Here is a 25,008-nt window from a genome sequence, read left to right on the forward strand (position 1 = left end):
CCAGTAAGCGCTAACTTCGTTTAGCGCAGCGGCTTCAAATTGGCAAGTTTTGTCGACACTTGCTGAACGCCCTAATACGGAAGGATTTCGGTGCAACCCGGTCGATGGACATGCTATACTCTGTCAAACAAGTCTGTCAGTAAATAAAAACTAAGAAAACTAGGTATCCTTTTCTCTAGCACCCTAAAGAATAGGATGCATATAGTTTTCTTTGTTCTTATTTACTGACAGAGTATACATTGCACGGCTACCAAATTTGGTTACCTTAACAAGTAAACACCTCACTGAAAGTTTTCTTAGACTCCGCGCACACGGGCGACAAAACTGTTTTGTCTCCGTCGCTCGATCTATGGGCTAGTATGAAGGTGCGCACACGAGGCGATGCAACTTTTCATACAAATACGAAAGTTGCCGAGCAACTTTGTCGCCCGTGTGCGCGGAGCCTTACAGAGATTAACGCTTCGCTGTCCCAGTTATAGTCTGTCAAGCCGTTTCCGTCTCTAGAAAAAAGCGAATACTATTGACTAATTTGACAGACCGGCTACATATCTTCGTTTGAAATGCTACAGTGATTTAGGTTTATAAAACTATTTTTCTCAAATAATTTTTAAATTTCCCTTTACAGAAATGTGCTAAACTATAATTTTATTGTTTTTTATAAGACCTCCTATGTCAAGTACATTTAAAAAAAAAACTTGACAGTTCAAAACAAAGTGTAAACAAACATTGGTGAAATTGAAGACAGATTCATTTTAGTTTTTTAGTATCACTTTTATTAGTGCTAACAAAGAAACTTTAAGATATATGTTTAAAAATGAACGAACCAATCAGTTCTAATGCACCGGAACCGAAGATAGTAGGAGTTTGGACCGAGGGAGCCCGCATTGAGCCGAAGTGAGTATAATGATACACACCAAAGTATACTTTGGTTTTATATTTCTAATCTAAAGACAAATTAGTCTGACAAAACTTCTGTATTTATATGTAAAATATAGTTATAAATTTGGCAAATTTATGTAACAAATAAATAATTTACAGAGAATTTATAATTCCGAAAAATTCACCAGAGTCCAGTGATGATATACCAACTATACCTGACCTGGACGACTTGCAGGATATTCTAGAAAAGGAGATAGCCAAACCGCCTCCGTAAGTTATTATTTAACGTTACTTTTATGTCTTTTGGAGAACGAATCCGATCAACTACTTACAACGCCATTCTTAAACACTGCACCATGACAGAAGCAAAAAAACTCTTATCTCAATTTTTACTTTCCCTCACTTATGCCGAGACAGAAGATATTTTAGTTACATTTCAAAAGCATGTAGGTATCTTTGTACTTACCTGTATTCCTTACACTTACTTTACTTAAGATTATTTGCATTGTGTAACTAACTCAATTACTTAAATTGTAACTGGTTCCCCGCGATACAGGCGTAGCCTATTGTGGAGACCTCTGTCATATCTGTTATTCATTTTATGGGCAATAAAGCTATTCTTATTCTTATAGTTACCATGTCTGTCTTTGCATCCATCATCAAGTCAGCTTAATTTAAGCCCATGCTGAAATGAAACAACTGTGTCTTTGTTTATAAAGATACATGTCTGAAGTGAGTTAAGCTAATAAATAAATTAAAAAGGGTTGTTCAATAATAATACAATATATTATTTACAGTACAGACCATAAAGACAGGGAGACTGTCAACACCTTGGCTGCTGTGGGCGATGGATACTCAGGCTCGGCGGATGGTGTGGAGGCCGCGCTAGCAGCACTGCGCGCGCGTGTTCCCACAGTCCAGTCTGCTTCTGACACTGTTTGGACCATTGACTCACTACTAGCTCAACTAGCTGAGGAGGGAACTGACCAGGAATAGGAAGTTAAATGCAATTTCGTCTATTGATTTTTTGTCATGTCCTCTGTAAGGTATAAACCACTCCAATCGCGATTTATTAATGTGAGCACACTGATATATTTAAATCTCACTACAGTTTGATCTCTATACATATAAACCACTAGCTTAAGTAATGTGTGATGGTTAATTTGCTTTAGCAGAAAGCCAGAGATTGCATGTGTCTAGAATTGATTAATTGTGTGACTCTTTAAGTCTTTAGGTACTTCACCTTATCCTTTCATACAACATAATGAAATACTATGTAATTATAACATTTAGTTAGATTAGAAGGTTATCAAAAATAGGAAAGAAATTGGTGTTAAATATGAGCTTACACATGCAATATGTTTCCCTATATTTGATCTATTATATTATATCACATACATCAACACTTGTATTAAATGCAATTCTGAATATGCTTTAAATTGGCTTTAAAAAATAAAAGAACAATAGTGTCTAGAATATTTTATTTCATTTTGTGATAATAATTAATTTTCCGTCCAATTTATACAATTAACTAGGCTAAGGAATGAATTTTAAATAAATTAATGTTAAACCTATTTAAGCTTTTATTACTCTTTTATCTATCCATTAATATCATTATTATTGTCTGTTAAAATAGCTAGTAGACATTGGCTTGTTAAGATAAATAAGGATAAAATAATCATTGCCCAATAAAATATTTATATCCGGTCTGGCCTATTGCGTATTGACCCTGCCTGCTACGTCGCGGTTCCGGGTTCGAATTTGTGTGATGAGCACAGATATTTGTTCCTGAGTCATGGATGTTTTCTATGTATATAAGTATTTGTATACTATGTATATCGTTGTCTGAGTACCCACAACACAAGCCTTCCTGAGCTTACCGTGGGACTCAGTCAATCTGTGTAAGATTGTCTTATAATATTTATTTATTATTTATATCATTTTAAGGTAAAACAAAACACACAAGCCTCCACATATGTACTTCATGATATTGATAAGATAACAGTGAAATGAATATGGTTTGATTCAAACTGGATTACAATATGAACTATAAAATTAAATACATGTTCAGAAGAAGCCTCTCTTTAGGATTATTAGGAGCACAAACCAATATGAAGGGAGCATGCTGGTGCCATTGGCACTCATTCTCTACAACACATTTTTTCAACAGGTATGTCAGTTATTTGACAGTTATTGCTTGTCTCGACTGAAAACTGGTTTAATAAGTACTGGAAAGGTTTATTACTTCTGAAAATTAATCTCTAGATGTAAAAAAATTTCAACATTTAAATGTACAGGCCAGGTCGAGATCATTATTTGCATGTTAGTATAGGCACTGGGCCATTTAGTAGTAATCCCTCTTCTATGTTCTGGCAGAAAAGCTCTGTAAAAAGCTTCTACCAGTACCCCCAGCAGACCTGTATGCTAAATATGCAGTTACTATTAGGACAATATATGATGGAATAATAGTAGCTGCATACAGTTCATTCCTGTTTAGTAAACTTAATCCTGATACAAAGAAATGGAGCCAACAACCCAGACTATCTTTGGGTAGTATTTATCATCAAGACCACTGAAGAAAATGACACTCCAAAAAGTGTTGAGCAGGATCATGCAGAGTGTCATGGCAGCACTTGTGACAAAAAAATATTCTGTGCCATTGTGAAGGCCTAGAGTCCCTGGTCCAACCTGAAACAATTTGAGAAACAATCAGTAATTATTGTCAAATTAATTAAAGAAACATTCTAGACCCCAGTTTTATTCATATAACATACTATTTACATATTACAAAAGAGCTCATTAGTTCTGAATGTAATGGAATTATAATATTTTTACCGAATCTGCTAGGACATTGACAAGAGCAAATGCACCACTCATTGCTCCAAATCCGAGCCCCGAAACATACGCCATCTCCAACTTGTTACTGCCAATCTCATGATTCTCTGAAATCTCCTTCAGGCCAGCCTCAGTCTTCCGGAGAAGCACATACATGCCATAGCGGAAGAGCTCCTGAAATAAAATATGTATTATTTTAATTTAAATACGTTGAATAAAAGTTTATATTAAATCTCTTTGATGGTTATTAACATGATTTATTGAAACTTGTAAGCTTTGTTCCCATAAATTAGATAATTGTCACAATACTTGATCACTGATCTGTTATAACAATAAGTAAGGTAATCTATAAATATATTTACCTGGAATATAATAGCAAACACCATTCCAAACACTAAATATGTCCGTAAAGGCACTACTGCGAACCATACAAGTGAAGATAACAGGAATGACAGTAACCACCCAAAGGCCGCTGCTATCATGATAATAATCCTCACAGGATCATTAGCGATCGTCATTGCGAACATTACGAGAGGAGGCCCAAAGGCCAGCAGGGAACAGCTGAAGAATTCGGCGAAAGTCATCTTGCACTACTTTAACTTCGAATACACTTATAATAACGTGAAATTATCAATATTATATTACTGGAAAACTGTTAACACTATAGAGTATAATACATTGATATTATGAATTAAAAACTATTAAAAGTATCTACTTAAATGATAATTTACTATTAGTATTAGTCATGGAAAATCGCAACAAGCCACCTCTGAACTCAAAAAAGTAGAAACGTCATGTTGACAACTGAAATGTCATTTATCATTCGTATGGAAGCGTTCATTATCCATACAATATTTTGTTTATTTGCAGTTAAAATATATTCAAGACGACGGAATTTTCATATATTTTTTAAAATTAATAAGGTTTAGCATTCGAATGTATTATATTTTGAAATGTATTCATAAATTTACCTTTCGGATTCTGCTCTGCTGACAAACGAAATCTGTCACTAATCCTTTAGGGTTTATTGTAATAAAAAGTATTCGAACGAACGCAAGGAGCCCGACTCCACTCCGTATTTATTTTGATTTATTTACTTGTGAATTTGACACCTAGCGTCGCATCTATTTTTGTAGAGTTATATTTTGTAATTTGATTTTACATAACTTAAACCCGTATGTAATATATATTAACCTATTATGCCTCCTAAAAATAATCAGCAAGCTAAGAAATCTTTATGGGTTGAGTGTGAGCATTGTGGGAGAAGTATAACCTCCAATGATAAGAATATTCACGTGGAATCTAAATGCGAGAAGAACCAAGTTAAGTGTCCTTATGTGGAAGATGGGAAGCTTTTTACATGGCTGGAGCGGGCTGGGTCACCACCGGAGGGTGCGCCTAAGGATGCTGTCCTCATACATCCGTCTGCTGGGTCCCTCATAGGTGCTGTTATTGGCGGACCTTTAGAGTTGAGCAGACAAGGAGCTCCAAAGCTAGTCAAGCGCATGTGGCCGTCTAAAGCTTCGGCACCGGCTGCCGTTATTGTTCCTGCAGCCGGTAAGTGGAGTAATCTATTAGTAAAATAGAGTTCAGAATAGCTTACCTTGCAGCAATTATGATAGCATAGAATGCATTATTTAACACATCAACACTTATGACATATGAAATAATGACAAAGAAATAATGATAAAGAAAACATTCACAACTATAGGCCGATTGCTTTAATTCCTGTAATCTCTAAAATATTTGAGAAGGCAATATACCGCCGAATGTATGAATACTTAAGTAAATTCGATCTATTTTGCAAGGAACAAAAGGGTTTTAGAAAGAATATCACAATCAATATGGCAATCTATGACTTTCTAAGTGTCATTATGAAAAATGTAGATAAGAGAAATCCAGTATGCGCAGTTTATGCCGACATGACCAAGGCTTTCGATTACGTAAACCATAATAAACTTCTCTGGAAACTTAGTCGTTATGGCATAAGAGGAAATGTTTTGGACCTTATTAAATCTTATCTCAGTAATAGACAGCAATACACTGAAATATCTACGGTTTGTCCTAAACGAAAAAGAGAGTACAAATATATGTCGTCAAAACAGTACGTCGTTTCTGGTGTCCCCCAAGGAAGCGTGCTGGGTCCGCTTCTATTCCTGATATATATTAATGACCTTCCTAATGTTATTCATCATCATATGGTGCTCTTTGCTGACGACAGCACCACTATTATTGAATGTGATAATCTTAATAATTATAAATATGTCATAAGTAATGCGCTGGACCATATAATTGAATGGCTTAATGAAAATAATTTATTAATCAACTTGACAAAAACAAATTTAATGCACTTCCGACAACGTACAGAAAAAATGGAAATGGACATAAATCTCAGAGGTACTAAAATAGACAATGTAGAGGTAACAAAATTTTTAGGATTAATGATTGACGACCAGCTTACCTGGAAATACCATATTGAGCATCTTTGTAAAAAATTGAATACATCAGCCTTTGCCTTATTTCAACTGTCGAAAACTGTTAGCCGTGAAGCAATGTTGACGGCCTATCATGGACTTGTAGCTTCGGTGTTGAGATATGGCATTATTTTTTGGGGAAACTCAGTCCATAAAGAAATAGCTTTCAAAGCTCAAAAGCGTTGTGTACGATCAATGTGCGGACTTAAAGTTAGGGACAGCTGTGTACAGGGCCGGATTAAGGGTAGAGCGAGTGGAGCGGCCGCTCCAGGCGCCACATGGTAAGGGGGCGCCAAAATCGAGAATGTGTAAAAATCCATATAAAAAAATCATACATTGCGTGGGCGCGCACATATCACAAAATTGCGAGAGGAGTCTGGAATTAATCCAGCTATTGAAAATCTAGATTTGTAATTTAGATTAAGTGGAAAGTTGCACCACATTGCCAACATATACCAACAATCACAAGGGTCCTGTTGCTAGGGCGCCGTAAAAGGAAGATTCTATTGTTGTGTGGCCCAACGACAAAGTTACGTCGTTATCCAAATGCAAAAATATAAGTCTATCCGATAGTCCAAAGCGAAGTTCCTCATAAAGCCAAAGTCGCAAAACGTCTCAGAGAGGCGCAATTTTTGTAAGTCACAGGAGATGATGAGCTAACTTCAAAGGACTAAGATCCCGAATTGCACTTAGTGGCAAAACACTGAAATGGGCATCCGGACGGTGACGATCGAGTTCGCAGTTAATCTCTTAATTATAAAAATAATAGTGATGGCGAAATATAAAGCCTAAAAGTCGGGAACATAGGCGCCCTGTCAAAATACCCCAAAATATGCCAAAGACCGCAGCTCTGCAGTTGATCAAAGCTTGGAAGCTCGCTGCTTCCCCGCTAGCGGGTTCGAGTACTTCGAGTCTTAATAAATTGCGTCAATAGGAAAAAAATATCGCGCTCGCTTCGCTCGCTTACTATTTATGTCAGTTCGCTTTTAGAACGTTACTTAGGAAAAATTCCGCGCTCGCAGCGCTCGCGTTTTCAATTCAAATCTGCTTTCCTGACTTGGCTACTAATAGTACTCCATTTTGTTTGTTATTTTATGTACATGATATCCACGTTGAGCCCCACGTAACTATACTAGGGTGCGACTGAGAAAGTTCAACCCTTGTCCCTTTCGTACTCTGTATGATGAAATCCATAAATTCTGTATAGCGATCTTCAAATTACGGCATTAAGTAGTACTATAAAAAAAATTTGGCGCTCGCGATTTTTTTTATGTACGTCGTAAAACTTCTTCACAAAGGCGCCGAAACTCAAACTCGCTCTACCCTGATCGAGTGCACGGGCCGGCGCTGGCTGTGTACCCTTTTTCAAATCACATAAAATCTTAACCCTGCCTTCGTTATACATTCTTGAAGTAGCCATATTTGTGAAAACCAACACAAACCTTTTCAGTAACGTTTCTGATGGCCGGAGATTTCCACCACGGGAACAATACAGTCAGAATCTAAAAACTCTGCAATGTTGCAATACGGCGCTTATGAGAAATAGTATCTTTGGCATGGCTTCGACAATATATAATAGTATTCCAATACATATTAGAGCACTTGACATATATAATTTCAAAATACAATTCACTTCATTCCTCATTGAAAAATGCTATTATACTATTAATGAATTTATTAATGATAATAATGACTCGACATTGTATTAGAATTTTATTTTTATGTATTACTTAAATTGACATGTATTGTGAAAATTGTAATAGAATTTTAAGTGTTGTATTAATCTGCCATTATTTCCTTTGAAGTAACATTATTGAAATTTATTGTAATTGTAACTTAAATAATTTAATTTTTTTTTCTTAGTTAAGATATGCATGCGTTTAGCTTAATAATCGCACAACAAAATTTTGTACACCCGCATAGTGGGTAAAACATAGAATAGCGCTGCCATTAATGTATTTATCACCTTTTCTGTAACCTATGTTTAACAAAATAAAGAATTGATTGATTGATTGATTGATTGACATTCAATTTAGGCCCCTAAAATTTAGCGGTTTTTTTAAATATTTAAATGCTGCATCTATGCTGGAATAATTTGCCGCCACCAGTAGTTGTAACTGTAAGTCTGAGCAGGTCCCACTTTTCAAAATACACGGATTGTAAGGCTTATTTTCTGGACCTCCAGAAGGAACTTACATACACTTTTAGTTGAGTAATTTATATTTAGCATTTTCCAAAAAATACCACTATAAATTCAACTTTTTTGTGTTTTTCTGGTATTTAAATATTTTTTTTAAGAAATACCTCTACAGCAATTCATAATTTTTCAGATCTTTCTGGAGGCTGGTGTAAGGACAGCATAAAGGATGTGACTGTGTCAGTGCTTGAAGGTCAGATCCCCAATGCCGGCTATGTTACGGTCCGAATAAGAAACCATAAGACAGACACAGATATTTGTGACATATTGAAACACCACTTTTACAACCACTATGTCAGTGTTGGTACCATTTTAGTGTACTATTACTTTGGTAAGAAGTTGCAAATAGAGGTATTAAGTGTAACATGTAATGAACAAAATGATAAATTTAATACAAATTGGTTTGTTCTCAAAGACAGCACTGTATGGTATATGGAAAAGGAACTTGTACAAAAAGTTAAGAAAAAGCCAGCAGCATTAGGAGGTGTTGGTGATATACTTGAAGAAATACAAACCTTTATTCAGATATCTTTCAACACTGAGGGATTTGCTTCTAATTTTCAGCCCACCAGAGGTCTTCTCCTTTATGGGCACTCTGGCATAGGCAAGACAGCCTTGTGTAAATATCTAATAGATACAATAAATTGTTATCACATAGAAATTAATGGACCAGCCATATTTAGCAAATATTTTGGTGAAACTGAAGGTACCATGAGATCTTTGTTTGATAAAGCAATACAAAATGAACCAAGTATTGTTTTTGTTGATGAAATTGAAACTATTTGCCCAAGACGAACTTCAAGTAGTACAGAACAGGAGCGAAGAATTACTTCTGCTTTTGTAGCACTCTTAGACAGCTTGCATGAAGAAAACCACAGAGTTTTCATATTAGCCACAACTAGAAAACCTGACGCAATTGACCCTATGCTAAGACGGTTTGGTAGACTGGATAAAGAAATAGAAATACCAGTGCCTGATAGAGTCAGAAGAAGAGATATTTTAAGGAGTATGCTTGTAAATTTACCTAATAAAGTATCTACACAAGATATTGAGTCCATTTCAGATTTGGCCCATGGGTATGTGGCTGCTGACATAGTAAACCTCTGCACACAAGCATCTTTAAAGTGTGTAAAAAGGTCTGCTGAAGCCATCGAGAAGGCTGATTTAGTAGCGGCACTCACTATAGTTAGACCCAGTGCAATGAGGGAATTGTTAATTGAAGTGCCAAATGTAAGGTGGTCTGATATAGGGGGTCAAGATGACTTAAAACTAAAGTTACGACAAGCTGTTGAATGGCCACTTAAGCATGCCGAAAGCTTCCGTCGCTTAGGAATTCGGCCGCCAGGGGGCGTTCTCCTTTACGGCCCTCCTGGTTGTTCTAAAACAATGATCGCAAAAGCTCTAGCAACTGAGAGTGGACTTAATTTCTTGTCTATAAAAGGTCCAGAGTTATTTTCTAAGTGGGTGGGAGAATCGGAAAAAGCCGTACGGGATTTGTTTACAAAAGCGCGTCAAGTCGCACCATCAATTATATTTTTTGATGAAATGGACGCCATAGGTGGCGAAAGAGGAGCAGGGGAGGGTGTACATGAGAGAGTACTAGCTCAGTTGCTGACAGAATTGGATGGGGTGGTGCCACTGAATTCCGTGACAATATTGGCTGCTACAAATCGCCCTGACAGGATGGACCGAGCCTTACTTCGACCAGGCAGATTAGACAGATTAATCTATGTTCCATTACCAGACTTTGAGACAAGATTACAAATTATAGAGCTAAAGATAGAGAAAATGAGTACAGAGGAAGTAAACACTCATAGCTTAGCAGTTAGAACTGAAGGTTTTTCTGGGGCCGAGCTCCAGGCCCTATGCCATGAAGCAGCCTTGAAAGCACTGGAGAAAGACTTGGATTGTCCTGCTGTTACGATGGAGCATTTCGAAAACGTTCTGAAGGACTTCAAGCCTAGAACACCGCAAACATTATTGAAGGTTTATGAAGAATTTGCTTTAGGACAAAAGTCTGGATAATGATTCTTATGTAACCCATGTGCGGTGGCCTACACACTTGTACACTTGTAATCGGAAGTATATCTTGCGTAAGATACACTAATAGTTTCTACAGAAAAATAAGCTGTTATGCGTGAATGCTGTCGCTCAATATAATGCCATTAGTAGTGTTCTTAACAGTAAATTATGAATATGTTAAAGTATTTATATGAAAGTGAATATCATATATTTATTGTAGAACTGTCTTATTTTTATTTGAAGTAAAATGAAGGTGGTAAAAACTGCAGTTCCACAGTCTGCACTAGTCTGCAGTTACTAAAAGGTATATTTACTATCAAATAATTTATTTAACATGTAAGAAATCTTAAAACTATTTGAATATAAATAATACAATCATTCGGTTTATTATTAACTTACTCACTTTAGCACAAAAAGTCAATAATTTATTAATAACCAGGTGGTTATAGACTGCCTGCGATAATAATGAAAACACCACTGAAATTATATAGATATTGCAGCAGGCAAACATTCTTATCACAGACGATCTTTATAAAAATAATCACATTTTTCAAAAACCTACTAAAGTTGTTTTCTTCACAAATAGCGATATTTATGTATCTATATTTAAAAATCGCTATTTATAAATAAGCAGTTTTGTTCCATTATACTATACATGGAAGGTACCAACATTTAAAAACTCTATAAAATCATACATCTTCTTCACAGAAGTCTTAAATTTTCCTTTATAGGTATGTGTCCGACCAATGTTTCGGGCGACGGTTCGATTTCGGCACAAAAACTGCAGATTTTGGTCGCACCAAAAGTTATGACCTTGTAGGCTAGGCACAATATCAATTCAGAAGCGGGCCCGTTTTCTCTTATATCAATATAAGTAGTCAAAGTTTGAACCTTTTCTAAAAACTTGTGTTTTTTTATAACCTATGTGCGATTATGGTCTAAAGACATTTTATAAGCAAGCAAGAATATTAATATTTTTTCTGTAGTTTCAGTTCCGGCTGAAACTACTGGTCGGACAATTTATAGAGTTTTTTAAAGAAATAATAATGTCTAGAAAAATTGTATCTGTAGACACACACTAACACAACAATCCTACAATTTTGGGATTCATTTGGTTCAAGGTAGGGGATCTTATTTAAATTAAATTTAAATGCATACTGTCATTTACAAGATTGAGACCGAATTATTATTTTCATCTTACATTTTAAATATCCACAGTATAAATAAGTGTTAGCAAGTCTTCTATTATAGGCTTCAGACCATTCATAGTTTCCTTGAGATGGTCTAAATTCTTAACCTGCCTACCTTTCTGAGATTACGTAAAATTAAATTAATCAAAGCCACAGTCAAATTTACTGCACTACGTAGATCTAGGTGGTAGCTTCTACTTCATAGTTCGTACTCTTCATACAATACATTCCACTGTGGGGCTTTCTCCTCTTTTTAGCAAAGAATTGAATACAAAAATATTTTGACAAACGTAAGATTTACAAACACACAAACAATTATGTCGTTGCTTAGTCATTAATGATAGACCCAATAAAATTATACAATCATCATCACGTATGGACGTAAGTAGACGTTAAAAGAAACCTCAGAATAAATAGGAGCGCTGGTTTTTCGATATTGCACTATAAATGACCTTTGCCTAGTAATGTGAACAATATTAGTATTACACTCGAGTAATGTATACAGTCAGTTCCAGAGATAATTGTCTTCCATACAAGCTTGGGGTCAATTATCTCCGCAGTTTATACGAAAATCATATACAAATGCATACATATTGCCATTGCTCTCGAATTAGGACACATTTGGAACCCTAATACGCCGTTAAGTCTGTTGGCCTTTTGTCGCTCATTTGCGATTTCACTCAATTAATGTTCCATTTCCGCAAGGTGCGCATACACGGTGTCATCATTTCTGAGTTAATTTCGGAAAAAAAAATTGTACTTTTTTTTTTGTAAGTACGTACTTTCACCTAAAAGGTACCTAAATATCATTTTTCATTATGACATATAATAAAAATATTTTTAATAATTTTAAATTTTGTTCAGAAACCTCGGTGGGCGAGTCCCAATCGGCCAGTTTTTTTAGAAAAACCTACTCTACAATGTGTTATTTGCCATTTTTTGACTGTTCAATTTATTGGGTCTCCTCATGTTACACCGTGTTTAACGCAATGTATCATAACTCATAAGCGCCAACAGAATTAACGTCAAGTACGGTCAGCCAAGAAAGTGGTTTACCACTTTTCGATTCTATTTTTAAACACTTAAGGTAGAAAAGTGGTAAACCACTTTTTTTGCTGACTGTACCTACAGCAAAGCTACAAAGGTGTCTCCGTTAGAGGCGGAACTGGTATTCACGTGTGTCCCCGCCACACGCGACAACCGATATACTTTATAACGATATAGACAGGGACACAAACCACAGCGCCTGACGGGGCAAACGAGAATAAACCGTTTCCATGCTGGTACCATTGGGCCATTCCCTCATTCCATGAGCTGTCCCATACTAACGCATTATATTTCGTGTCGATTTTATGTCAGTATTTAAAACAGGCGATCATTTTTAACCCCCGACGCAAAAACGACGGGGTGTTATTATAAGTTAGACGAAAAAACCGATTTAGATTTAGTTTTTTTTTGTTTGAAAGCTGAGTTAGTCGGGAGTGTTCTTAGCCATGTTTCATGAAAATCTGTCCACTATATCGCGGTCGGGGGTTTATTAAAAAAAATAATTTTGTGGTTAGGTTATTCTGTGTATAAGCATATTGCCTTAGAAAAGATGTTCTTATACCAACCAATTTGCAGAAAATTCGTGTTTGTATGGGTCAACGGTAGACTGATGGAATGCTCCATATTGGTTATAGCCTGTCTCTTGAGGTATTTAAATAAATGTAAACAAATGGAACTAAAACAAGTCTGACCTTATGGAAGAGAAAGACATGCTGCGCCGACCCCAAGACTCATTATTCATTGAGCCACTTGAGGTTAAATTAAAACTAGACCAAATAAGACGGTTAAAAACCGGTCGCTCACTGACAGATCCGTTTGGTTTTGTAATTTGGTTGCTTAGCCAAATGTAACCAGTAGCCTATTTCACAATAGTGACAATTGTCGCCCGACAATGATACTTCGCCATTCATTGCCTGTTCAACAAGGAAATATTGACGCTGAGTAACAATGTTATTTATCAATTATCAACCCAGAAATAGGCTCAGAATTGTCAGTGTCAATGTCACTGTGGTGCAATATTAGGGTGTTTCATTTTTCCAAAATTTTGATTTATCTTTGACTTCGCTTTTCTTCTTGTTTCTACACCTATACAGAGCCCATATACCAAAAATCAGGGAAATCGGACAATATTTAGAGGTCGCACACTTTGGCAACTTTTGTCTGAAGAAGTTAGTATGGGCGCAGGAAAGGCTAGAAACAAAATTTATGTAACTTTTTGTAGTAGGTGGTTTAAAAGTGATTTTAATGAAAAGTTTTTATATTGAAGCAAGTTCTTTTAAAAAAATTACTAGTTGACGTGGCATTTAGTTTCTAGGCAAGGTTTCTTATGGTATTTTTTTGGACGCTCGACTTCCTTCTAAGGAACAAGTTTTTTTGGTTTTTTGTCCTGTTTTTGGCATGAAGCAGTGGTCTCTCGGCCCTCTCGGGGCACTGATAACAGGATATGTGGATGATATCAAGCGGTACATTGGCTATCACCAGGTCCGCCATGGACCGGCTCGGCAAAATATTGAGAATCTTCATCACAAATGCCACTAAAATGCGACTTGTCAGGGCATTAGTATCTCCCAATTTTCCCATATTTCTTTACGGTGCTGAGACGTGGACTTCAAGGGAAAAGAAGATAGATTTCCTAGAAATGTGGTGCTGCAGAAGAAAGCTAAGAGTATCCTGCAGAAGATTCAGATACGATGGACCAGCCAAGTCAAGGCTGCACTTAGTGGCCCACTCTACGAATGCGTAAGGAATGTCGATGCATTGTTAAGCTTGCTACCACCCCTGATGTGACGGCCACGACCACTCTGCCAAGAGTGTGACGACAAAGAAGAAAACAAGATCGTTCTTTGACTTATGTATATTGACCGGGATATAGACCGTACTTACATTTTTGATTTTTGTCTTAGAACTATTTAATGTTCAGGATGTTAGCGATTATTGTAGCCCTAACACCAGACTTGGTCGATAGTCTAACAATAGTCTATCATACCGCAAAGAAGAGTAAGTATACCTATATATTTAATAATAAAAATTAACGCTCCAGTCAAAGATGAAGAGCAAAACGGTTCTCGCTGAAAGTCGTCGAACATCACAGAAAATGCGTTACTACTTGCGAACAAAAGATAAGGTTACGGCTTACACATGTAAGCTAAATGATGATGATGACTTATTTTATGAAGAATGAATGTTACAACTGTTGTATTTTAAGTTTAGTTATACTTTCAAATAAGTTACAACTACTCTATTGTTTTATTTGAAAATAAAATTGAGTAACATCACTTTTTAGCGACTTTTTTTCAAACTGTTCATGTGTGCGACCTCTAAACAACGTCCAAATCACTTGAAATTTGGTATATATGCGTTTAAGATAAGCTAGAACTGCAATATCCTACAGAAAATGTACAAATTGTTTACCTTTTTTTAAGTACCTAAAAATACAGAGTACAGTGAGGGTTACCTAGACGCGGAGTATCTCAGCGTGGCGGTTGTAACAGATGGCGATCCAGTCGGGCTGCGTGGCGCCCCACTGGATCTGGTTGACCTCGCCCTCGGCCGCCGTGTACGCGAGGATGGGGTCCTCGATGGCGCGCGGCATCTGCTGGATGTCCCAGATCAGCGCCTGGTGGTCGTCGCCCGCTGTGCAGATGTGGCACGAGCTGGAAGGTAACTTGGTGTTAGTCAGGTTTGTTACAGGTTGTAGAATGTTGTGAATTTTGCAACTTAAAGTCATTGCTAGGTTTCATAGAGGAATTGGGGTGGGAGTAGTGATACCTCGATGTACGCGTCACCCCACGCCATGCGCACGTGTACAGTCAACCAATTTGAGTCCTAGGCCACTGTAGAACCTTTTCACAGTCAACGTCAAAAGTGACTTCTATGGCCAATAATGCACAATGTCAATAAGACATGGTTCTAGAGTGGCCTATGATTCAAACTGGTTGATCGTACGTTCACGCAGGTGGTGTGTTAGGTGTTATGAGAATTCGTATTTTACAACGCAGCGGAATGCACGGGCACGTCTACGCATAGACTCCCGGTGTGGCTAGGACTTTAATCACGCAAAATAGGCACAATGGATACAAATATGTGCAGAATACCTAAGGACTATTTGCTAATTATTATTGTGAACCAGTAAGCACGTTAGCCCTGTAAGCTGAAGACTCTGGTTCGATTCCCGCCTCGCTTGGTCGCTTCTTGTTTGGTGTGCGATTGTGAGTAAAGTTAGATACAAACCTGTGCGGCGCCCAGGCGATGCCGTTGACGCAGGCGCGGTGGTTGTTGAGGCGCGCCACGGGAGTGCACGGCACGCGCACGTCGAGGATGATGACCTCGCACGCGTCCATAGCCACCGTGGCCAGGTAGTTCGGGTCCTGCTTGTTCCACGCCAGTCGCAGCAGTGGCGTGTGCTGCGGGTCCTGAGACAACAACGGACTGTGTTAGGAGATATTTGTAAATCCACACATTCAATGCCATCCAGTCACGCAAGTACAAGACATTCGCACCAGGCACAAAAATATATTAAAGAGGCCTCTAAACGGCATATTTTCACTGCAATTTGTGGTCGTCGAATATCTTTCTCTAACAAGTAAAAGAGGGAAACCAATAGTTGCGGGCCACATTTACCTACAGTGAAAATATGGCCCGTTTATGGCAAGTCGCGGCACGTAACTTTAGCGCTGACCGCGCAGAAGTCAAAAACAGGTATCTCGGGGGATTACAGGGGGCGAAGGGTATGCGTCCCCATGTCCAGCTATGTCCTCCACATTTCACTAAGCGCTAAAGTTACGTGCCGCCACTTGTACTCCGGTATGGTATAATGGTATTATATTACAGTTGCACACTTGCATCAACGAATCGACATCGTCGGCAAAGTTCCCGTCAATCAGGTAAACGATAGGATACATCAATACTCGTCAACAACATTGGAGGGTCTGATAGCATGACCTTTACAGTCACCTGTATCTTAACATTTTATTACCTGGCGCTAGGCCGGGAAGACGCTATATAGGTTGATAAGTTAATAAGTTACCTCGTATATGATGGTGGAGTGCTCGAGGTGGCGCAGGTCGAACATGCGCACGGAGCCGTCGGCGCCCACCGACGCGAACATGTCGCGCCCGCCGCCCGCGCGGCTGAACGCGATGTCGTACACTTCCTAAAACGGCATGCCAGTCTCTATATCAGTCCACTTCCAAATAATTCGCTAAAAGCCGAGCCAAAGTTAGCTCTCGCGCCAAATATTAATCAACTGAAAATCATAGTCTTCACTCAAATAGATAAAAAAGCATTTGTCTAGACATTCTGATTTACTGACAAACACAATTTTCAAACCATTTTCATAAACTGGGCGCAAAACCTTTTATATTCAGTTTGTGTCAAAAAATCGTTATACATAATCGGCTTTTAGGAGAAAACTCTTTTCGCTCACATGTTCCTCAAATTATTGTAGTGTTTAAGGTGGAGTAAAACTGAACTTTACCAATATTTTAAAACAAATAACCAGTACATTAGAGCACTAGAGATAAACCAAATAGTTCCTTGTTTTATGCATGACACATACCTTGTCATGAGCTATCAACTGTGTCTTCACATGCCCCGACACCTCATTAACTCTCCCGAGCACCTGTCCCGTCTCCAGTCCCCATATAGTGCATGTTGTATCAATGCTGCTCGTCCCGATGAGGTTCGGGTCAACCTCATTCCAATCAAACGAGGTGAGAGGGGCGCAGAAGTCAGAGTTCTTGTTGTTATTCAGGACACACTCAAATAGAGTGTAGGGTTCTCCTGCACGCCATATTCTTAGATAGTCACCTAGAATTGTACATATTTTGTCAAGTTACATAACCATTTATTTTAATTACATGTTTTAATGAGGTTTTGTCTTTGCTTTTGCAATGGCATAGAGGGACTGATTGGGAATAACTATTTTAAAAGTTTAAATTTTTAAATAATTGGACAAATTGGTACAATAATGTGCACTTGATTACACAGAATAAATAAATAAATAGTCTTACACAGATTGACTGAGTCCCACAGTAAGTTAAAAAGGCTTAGAATGATACTAAAATGCTTTACAAAACCTTTAATGGAAGAAAATATTCCTAAGTGCACGGTCCTTACCGCTGGTAGCCAGTAAGTCTGGGTACTGTCCCTTGCTGTCTGGGATCCACATGATCTTAGTGGTGGGATATGGATGGTCAAATGTAGATTTTGGACCAAACTCACTGGTTTCTTCATCTAATGATATGATTTGCACCTGAAATGGTAAAAATGATATAAAATATTCATGTATGAAATAGACATTTAGACAAGCAAGTAATAGTTTTTGTAAATTTTCTGGATAAATGAAACAATCTAGAAAAAATGCCAGATTATGTTTTTTTAGTTAAATCTTTATTAAAGGCTTTACAGATTTTTCATAATTATTTTTTCATATGAATTGCAACTTTCAGTAGTAATACTGTAATGTGAAATGGCAAATCAGTTTTTTTTTAATAGAATGAAAAAATTACATACCTTATTATTATATTCTTCCACAAAGCTGCCTAAGGCTAAACGGAATCTTTTGTCTGGCCGTACTGACCAGTTCATGGAGTAAAGTGGCCATGGTGCTTGGTATCTGAAAATATAAGTATTATTTTTAGCATACATAGATATATATAAATCTATACTTTTATGGAATTCAAGTTGAGTTGCATAAAAAGGACAAAGTGAAGTCTGAAGAAATTTATAATACAATCTTTTAAAACTGTCCTATTTTGTTTTCAAATTAGAAGTAGACAAGCGTAATTGCTATTATTTTGGTTGAAATCTGTCTAAAATGTAAGATTGGTTTCAATCTAGGACATCTAGGTCAACAGAAATAAACTGACTAGGTTATGTGGGTCCACTTACTTGTAAATTTCCTTGCGTTTTGTGCTAGAACTAGTTGTACTGGAACTGCTGTGTGGCATCGACATCTTAGATGTCTTGATGCTAAACAAGAAATTAATCAAACAGTAATTTTAAAAAGTGTGCATTGCACAAATTCTTGCTTATTACCACGAATATAAGGATGCAACTTACGTTCCTAACTGTTATTAATATATTGTTAGAAACATTCATCGTAAATTAAATAAATTAACGGATCATAAAATACGGTAAAAAAATCATAAATGTATTATAATCGTAAATAGTTAAGCACTGTTTGTAATAATGAATATTCTTTACTTACCAGTAGATAAGAACGGTGTACGAGTCACGGGAAACCTTTTATAGTTATTATTTACAACTTATTTCACATGAAAAACAAACAAGCATTTGCCTAAAATCTGTCGATAATGCATACGCGATTGCAAGAATTGCACATTGTTTGGTTGTATTATACTCTAAGTCATACACTGTGTAGAAATATTTACGTTCAAAAACGTACTTTAATGATTAGTAAAAAGGATTATTATGCATTGGCTACAGCACACAAGAAACGCATAAAATAATGAAAGTAGCGGTTTGATTATGTTTGACGTAGGTGACATTTGAAAATGTTGCTATAGTAAAAAAAACCGCGTCTCCATAGCACAGAATTAAGCTAGGAACACACTACGCGGACGTCCGTCGTAAATCGACCGCGGACGGGAATCTGGACATGGAAATACACATAACCGTGCAAACTATCGGTCGACGGACGCGGACGTGGCCTTGAGCGCACGGACGTCCGATCGAAATCTGACGTCCGTCGTAAATCGACCGCGGACGGGAATCTGGACATGGAAATACACATAACCGTGCAAACTATCGGTCGACGGACGCGGACGTGGCCTTGAGCGCACGGACGTCCGATCGAAATCTGGCTCTCTGGATGTTTTGTTCCGTGCACACTGATAGGTCGCGGTCGCGGTCGTTTTACGACGGACGTCCGCGTAGTATGTTCCTAGCTTTATGTGTAATGTCATTGTCCAGATTCCCGTCCGCGGTCGATTCACGACGGACGTCCGCGTAGTGTGTTCCTAGCTTGATAGTTAAGCCCATAGATTTATATATATTAAAGCTAGATTGAGTTGTGAAGCCAAAAAGTGTGTCCACAAGAGAGGGTCAAGTTGGGGCTGGTGTCCCTCTTGCACTATTGCCACTGTCAAAATAATTTGAATGACGTCATCACTGTCATAGTTTGGGGATACCAGTCAATATTCAAAGTTACTACCAAATCTACTAATACCCAATTAAAGGTTTTTTTTAATTGCGCAAATTTTTGGTTTTATGGCTTCATAATAATGACTTACCAATTCGTTACAAGGTATTAATACCTTTGCCTTGATATAATACAAAAATAATTTAAGAAGTTTATGAACTTAGTTATCATACAGGTAAAAATACTACTACTATAGTAATCTCTTTAACACTGGTCACACGTGCGAGAGGGACACCAGCCCCAACTTTGACCCTCTCATGTGGACACACTTTTACTAGTCTGACAAAAACGCCTTTCTGCACCGGTGATAAAGTTCAATTTAGTATGGCAATAAAAGTGTGAGCTCAGTCCCTATTGAAAGTCCATGGTTAAGCCAGAATGAGTAGTAAAAAAAAAATTCAATAACTAAATATAACATTTCCATATCCATGCTGGCTTCTCTTTGTTGGTCTAAGTATTCAAGATACTTGTAGAGATAACCGCTCTTCCGCAAAAATTAACAATATCAGTTAGGCCAAAGTGTGTCCACATTAGAGGGCATTGGGCTAGTGTCCCAGTGTCTCGCACTTATTGACAATGTCAACATTATTCAATGACGTCATCACCAGGATACCAGTCAATATTCACAGTTACTACAAAATCTACTAATACTCAATTGAAGTTTTTTATTAGTTATGCAAATCTTTGGTTTAAGGGTTTCATAATTATGACTTACCAGTTCGTTACAAGATATTAATACCGGTCTGGATATAATACATAAATAGTTTAAGAGGTTTGTAAACTAAGGTAGCATACTTATAAAAGTACTACTACTATGGTAACCTCTTTAACACTGATTACACGTGCGAGAGGAACACCAGCCCAAACAATGCCCTATCATGTCAACCGTGGCTAGTCTGATACGAACGCCTTTCTAGCTCAGTGATAATGGTTCAATTTAGTATGGGAAAAAATGTGATTGAGCTGTCCCCTTTAAAGGTCCCTGCCAACGTTCCAATCCATCTGAAATTGTCATTGAAATTAAAGACTTTTGTTTTTCATACAAGGTCTAAAACTTAATGACAATTTCATGTGGATTGGAACGTTAATGCGTAACTACGTCCAATTGTTTAAAATATGTGGCATATCGCGTATGAATTTGGCGCTGGCGTCGCAAAAGGTCCAAAAAATTATATTGTCACTGGTTTTGGCGGGCTTCGTGATATAAACTGTAATTTCAAGGCCCATACATTTCAGGGGTACCTACACTTTTTTGTATAGTTACTCGCCCAGCGGTGAGCTATCAAAATCGCCATGTCTCTTTTATTTGCACGGGGGTGCTTATCTTTTGTTCGTTTGTATAGCCGATAGCTCATAGTTTACTAGCTCTCGATGGGACCAGTGCCTTTAACAAATCTCGAGCAAAATTATTTAGGTCTAATAGGCGTAAGTCCTAGTTTTGCGGTCTAGTTTTGGGACAAATGCAGCATTCCTACTAAAGGCTGGCGTCCACTTACGTCGAATCGAGCCGCGTCGAGTCTTCCATACATTTACTATTAGGACAAGAGCCCAGAATCGCCGGACCTTCCCAGTTTTCCAAGGATGAAAGTTTAGGATAAAGTTAGGGCCAGTTGCATCAACCACATTTCACAGACACATCAATCATCGATGGAACTTCCCAAACAATAAAATTTAACGAACGCTTTAACGGTGACAGACGGTTTGGTGCAACCGACCCTAAAGGACGTATCGACGTTTATTTTCTTACGCATAAAAATCAGCCTTGAAAATTGCAACCGACCCTAAAGGTCGTATCGACGTTTATTTTCTTACGCATAAAAATCAGCCTTGAAAATTTAAAAAACGTAATTAAGTATGTGTTTAAAAAAAAAAAACTTTATATTTAAAAAAAACCGGCCAAGTGCGAGTCGGACTCGCCCACCGAGGGTTCCGTACAAACTTTCTTTCAAACTACCTAGTTAAAATAATCTCATGTTTTCATATAACTCTAATGACTTGACTAGAAGTATAGGTACTAATGAGCATTATTGTTTATAGCGCCATCTCTCGGTGAATTTGCTAACTTTTTTCGCGACCTGTATAGTATGTTGGTTTTTCAGGAATAATTCTTTATAATGTTAACCGATTTAAATAGTTTTTACTTTTTTGGAAAGAAAATGGTTCACGTAACATCTCGTATTAATTTGAAGTACGATATATACATTCGTAAGGTTGGGTAAATTAAAAGTAAAAATCTGAAAAGTTTTAAGTATGTGAATTAAAAAAAAAGTTTTCAAAACACAAACACGATTATATTTTTCCTGTATTATTTAGCATTAAACCAATGTTTCCTAAAATTTTCATAATTTTTCATTGGTAAACTTCAAAGATAGGGGGGGGGGGGGGGGGGGGACGGTATTTTTTTTACATTTTCCTTCAAAGTTCTTTTTTTTATTCACAACAAAAAAATTATAAAATATAGTTTATTTACGTCCAATTTGCGCTCTATCTAAAGATACCTCAACTTGATCTAGTAACTTGAAATATACAGTTTGACCCCCTTTAATTTTGGCCATTTTCTACAGTTAAAATTAATAAATTAAAAAAAAATGTACTTTCTATTTGTAGAGGTTTACAATGTTCACAATTATTCCAAATTTCAAGTTGATAGCATTAGTAGTTCTCGAGATATTTAGGAATGTGACAGACGGACAGAGTCGCACCATAAGGGTTCCTGTTGTACCTTTTTGGTACGGAACCCTACTTAATGACCGTCGGGCCGAACTAGCTAATATTAATATGTAGACATTAAACGTCGATACGAACTCTACATTGTCCCAAAAGTTTAATCCTTGAGAAAATTAGGAAGGTCTGGCGGCTTTGGGTTCTTAGTCTACCAGGGTGCCCGGTAATTAATGGACAACCTTTTACCCACCAAGAGGGCACCTTATACTGGTCCAGAGTAAAAGTCGCCTGGTTTTCGAGATTTTCACACTTTTTAAAATTTCAATGGATATTAATGGACAACCTTTTAACCACAAGAGGGTACCTTATTATACTGGTCCAGAAAATCGACATTAAGGTTTAGTAAAAGTCGCCTGGTTTTCGAGATTTTCACAATTTTTAAAATTTTAATACTACCTAAAAGTTGTCCATTAATTACCGGGCACCCGGTATATGAACGGTGAATTCGAATCGACACGTTGTCGCCAATGGACGCCTGTTTCATGGTACCTAAATACAGAAAGGCGAATTATTGAGATTCGATTTGGCGAGCCTAGTGGACGCCAGCCTTAAAGCAGCTAGTGGCGACACCATCGAGTGTTGGTACAAATCTGTAGTACTTGCCAGATCGACCTTATCAATTCAACACATGTGCAAAGCCCGGTTAAGGACATCGCTTTCTTTCTTACGTCAACACTTGCTTATGGACTAGTGATATAATTATTTGCGCAATGACTGCTTCACCTTTAAATGTAATGGACTATTAGACGACATTAAAGCAAATTACCTAGTCGATTTATTTTTGGACGATTATGTGCATAGCTTTTTATTTAGGTTTTTCTATTGTTTTAACTAGCTGGGCATATTTTTTATAGGCTTTATGGTTTAGATACCTACTTTACTAATAGACAAGTGACTCGACGTTCATGTTCAAAACCAGACCAACACCGATAAGGCCTAGTTTACCCTCTGAGTCTGATGGTAAATTTATACATAGACTCTTTCGCGGTATTTAAAGGCCTAGCCAAGTGTAGCGTAGTAGGTACTCGATAGTTAAGTAGAATCAAGTACATTTTTGAAATAACACGTAACTCTTTTATGCAGGTTGTACTCGTATTTGTACCTACACATAGGTATTATGATGAAATAGAAAATAATTATATTAGGTACTCAATTTTAACCTACTTTAGTCTACAGTCAACATTAGGAGTGAACAATATGAGGAACAACTAATATAAAAAAATGCGACAGTCAACACGTCAGGGGGTTGACCCGGCTGACCTCTCACTGATCAGATTAGGTCAACAATGGAGCGGGAACCTTGACCGAAGGTCAGGACAGGAGTAATAATTAGCAAGAAAGGTTGACCATTGGCTTAAGAGATTGTGCCAAGCTTCGAAGCGTGGAAACTTGCGGTAGTCAATAGAAGTGAGAACAATTAAATTAGAGCCGGAAACGACATACAAGAATAGGTAGTTCATTTGCTGGAGCTCCGTTATCACGATTGCATTTATTAATCTAAGAAACCCGTCGGTCTGAATTAAAAGCACTGGCGAATGATTCGACATCTACCTACTCAAACGAATTTTAAATAATAATTACATATATCTCGGCTTAGCAATGATAGGGTCCTAGGAACCAGCTCCAAACAGCACCGATACGTTGGTTAAAATAAAAATAACAATTGCAGTCCTCATTCGAGCAGAACGTCTATATAAGTATGTATCTATACGATATGTATTTAAATCAATTCGTTTGCCTACCCCCTCATGGGACACAGGCGTGATTGTATGTATACATAATTATGCATGTATTTAAATCAGGACTAGACGTTGGGCAAAAACTTGAATATTTGATTACATAATACAATACAATACAATACAAATACTCTTTATTGCACACCTCAATACACGAAACAACATAGCAAGTATAAACAACAACTTAAGATAATAAAATAATACCGATAATAATAATTACATACATACTTACAAACATGAACGCTGAAAACAATACACTCTTTTTTTGGGGCAGTCGTGTAAAAATAAGTATAATTAGGAAGATATGGGCACCTATTTACAATTCGACCTTCTAAAGATAGTTCTAGGAACTGTCCATGCAGTCCACTTACTAAGGAACTAAATCCCAAGCGAGTGACTAGGTAGTACACGTTCATACCTGTAGGTCAAGGCCCTACTAATACTTATCTTTTGTCCGTTGGCCTGATCTACCATTCTTCATGTTTAGACAGCTGCCTTTGTTCGAAAGGTTAATTTTTATATTAAGGTCTATCACTCTGATTTAATTAATTTAATTAAAGTAAGTACCCATTTAAGGTAACTACTGGCCATAATTTGGCTACTATTACTAAAAAATCATGCTAATATTGCTAATATTTCTAAACGGATTTCACATTGATTATGGCTAGGTAGGTAATATGAGATAATATTAAAAACTATGACCTAAAATGAAATTCTAAAGATTTGTGGCAATATTGCT

General features: G+C 37.2%; 4 protein-coding genes across 5 annotated transcripts; 2 read left to right on the plus strand and 2 right to left on the minus strand.

Moving 5' to 3' along the window:
- Nucleotides 1–741: 741 nt before the first annotated feature.
- LOC125237646 lies at nt 742–2,205 on the plus strand. Its single transcript, XM_048144814.1, has 3 exons — nt 742–894; nt 1,039–1,149; nt 1,677–2,205. Exons 1-3 carry the CDS (start codon nt 815–817, stop codon nt 1,873–1,875), a joined length of 390 nt encoding a protein of 129 aa, XP_048000771.1. The 5' UTR covers nt 742–814; the 3' UTR covers nt 1,876–2,205.
- A 140-nt stretch (nt 2,206–2,345) lies between these two features.
- LOC125237557 (gamma-secretase subunit Aph-1) lies at nt 2,346–4,486 on the minus strand. The gene is given in 4 exon segments (XM_048144720.1): nt 2,346–3,408; nt 3,411–3,567; nt 3,715–3,888; nt 4,077–4,486. Coding segments are annotated over 4 exon segments (720 nt in total). The 5' UTR covers nt 4,299–4,486; the 3' UTR covers nt 2,346–3,241.
- Nucleotides 4,487–4,680: 194 nt separating this feature from the next.
- LOC125237373 (ATPase family protein 2 homolog) lies at nt 4,681–10,782 on the plus strand. Its single transcript, XM_048144424.1, has 2 exons — nt 4,681–5,271; nt 8,519–10,782. Exons 1-2 carry the CDS (start codon nt 4,914–4,916, stop codon nt 10,408–10,410), a joined length of 2,250 nt encoding a protein of 749 aa, XP_048000381.1. The 5' UTR covers nt 4,681–4,913; the 3' UTR covers nt 10,411–10,782.
- A 2,602-nt stretch (nt 10,783–13,384) lies between these two features.
- LOC125237437 (DDB1- and CUL4-associated factor 7) lies at nt 13,385–18,998 on the minus strand. Of its 2 annotated transcripts, none has more exons than XM_048144618.1 (9): nt 18,856–18,998; nt 18,537–18,617; nt 18,159–18,261; nt 17,763–17,898; nt 17,203–17,453; nt 16,672–16,797; nt 15,876–16,057; nt 15,030–15,298; nt 13,385–13,664 (listed from the first exon to the last, which is right to left on the minus strand). In XM_048144618.1, exons 2-8 carry the CDS (start codon nt 18,599–18,601, stop codon nt 15,100–15,102), a joined length of 1,062 nt encoding a protein of 353 aa, XP_048000575.1. In that variant the 5' UTR covers nt 18,602–18,617; nt 18,856–18,998; the 3' UTR covers nt 13,385–13,664; nt 15,030–15,099. The 2 variants fall into 2 exon arrangements, with proteins under 2 accessions (XP_048000575.1, XP_048000503.1); XM_048144546.1 differs by having other exon boundaries at nt 13,385–13,656; nt 15,022–15,298.
- Between the last annotated feature and the right edge of the window lie 6,010 nt (nt 18,999–25,008).

The sequence above is a fragment of the Leguminivora glycinivorella genome, chromosome 1, assembly GCF_023078275.1.
Source record: "Leguminivora glycinivorella isolate SPB_JAAS2020 chromosome 1, LegGlyc_1.1, whole genome shotgun sequence".
Classification (NCBI taxonomy): Eukaryota; Metazoa; Arthropoda; class Insecta; order Lepidoptera; family Tortricidae; genus Leguminivora; species Leguminivora glycinivorella.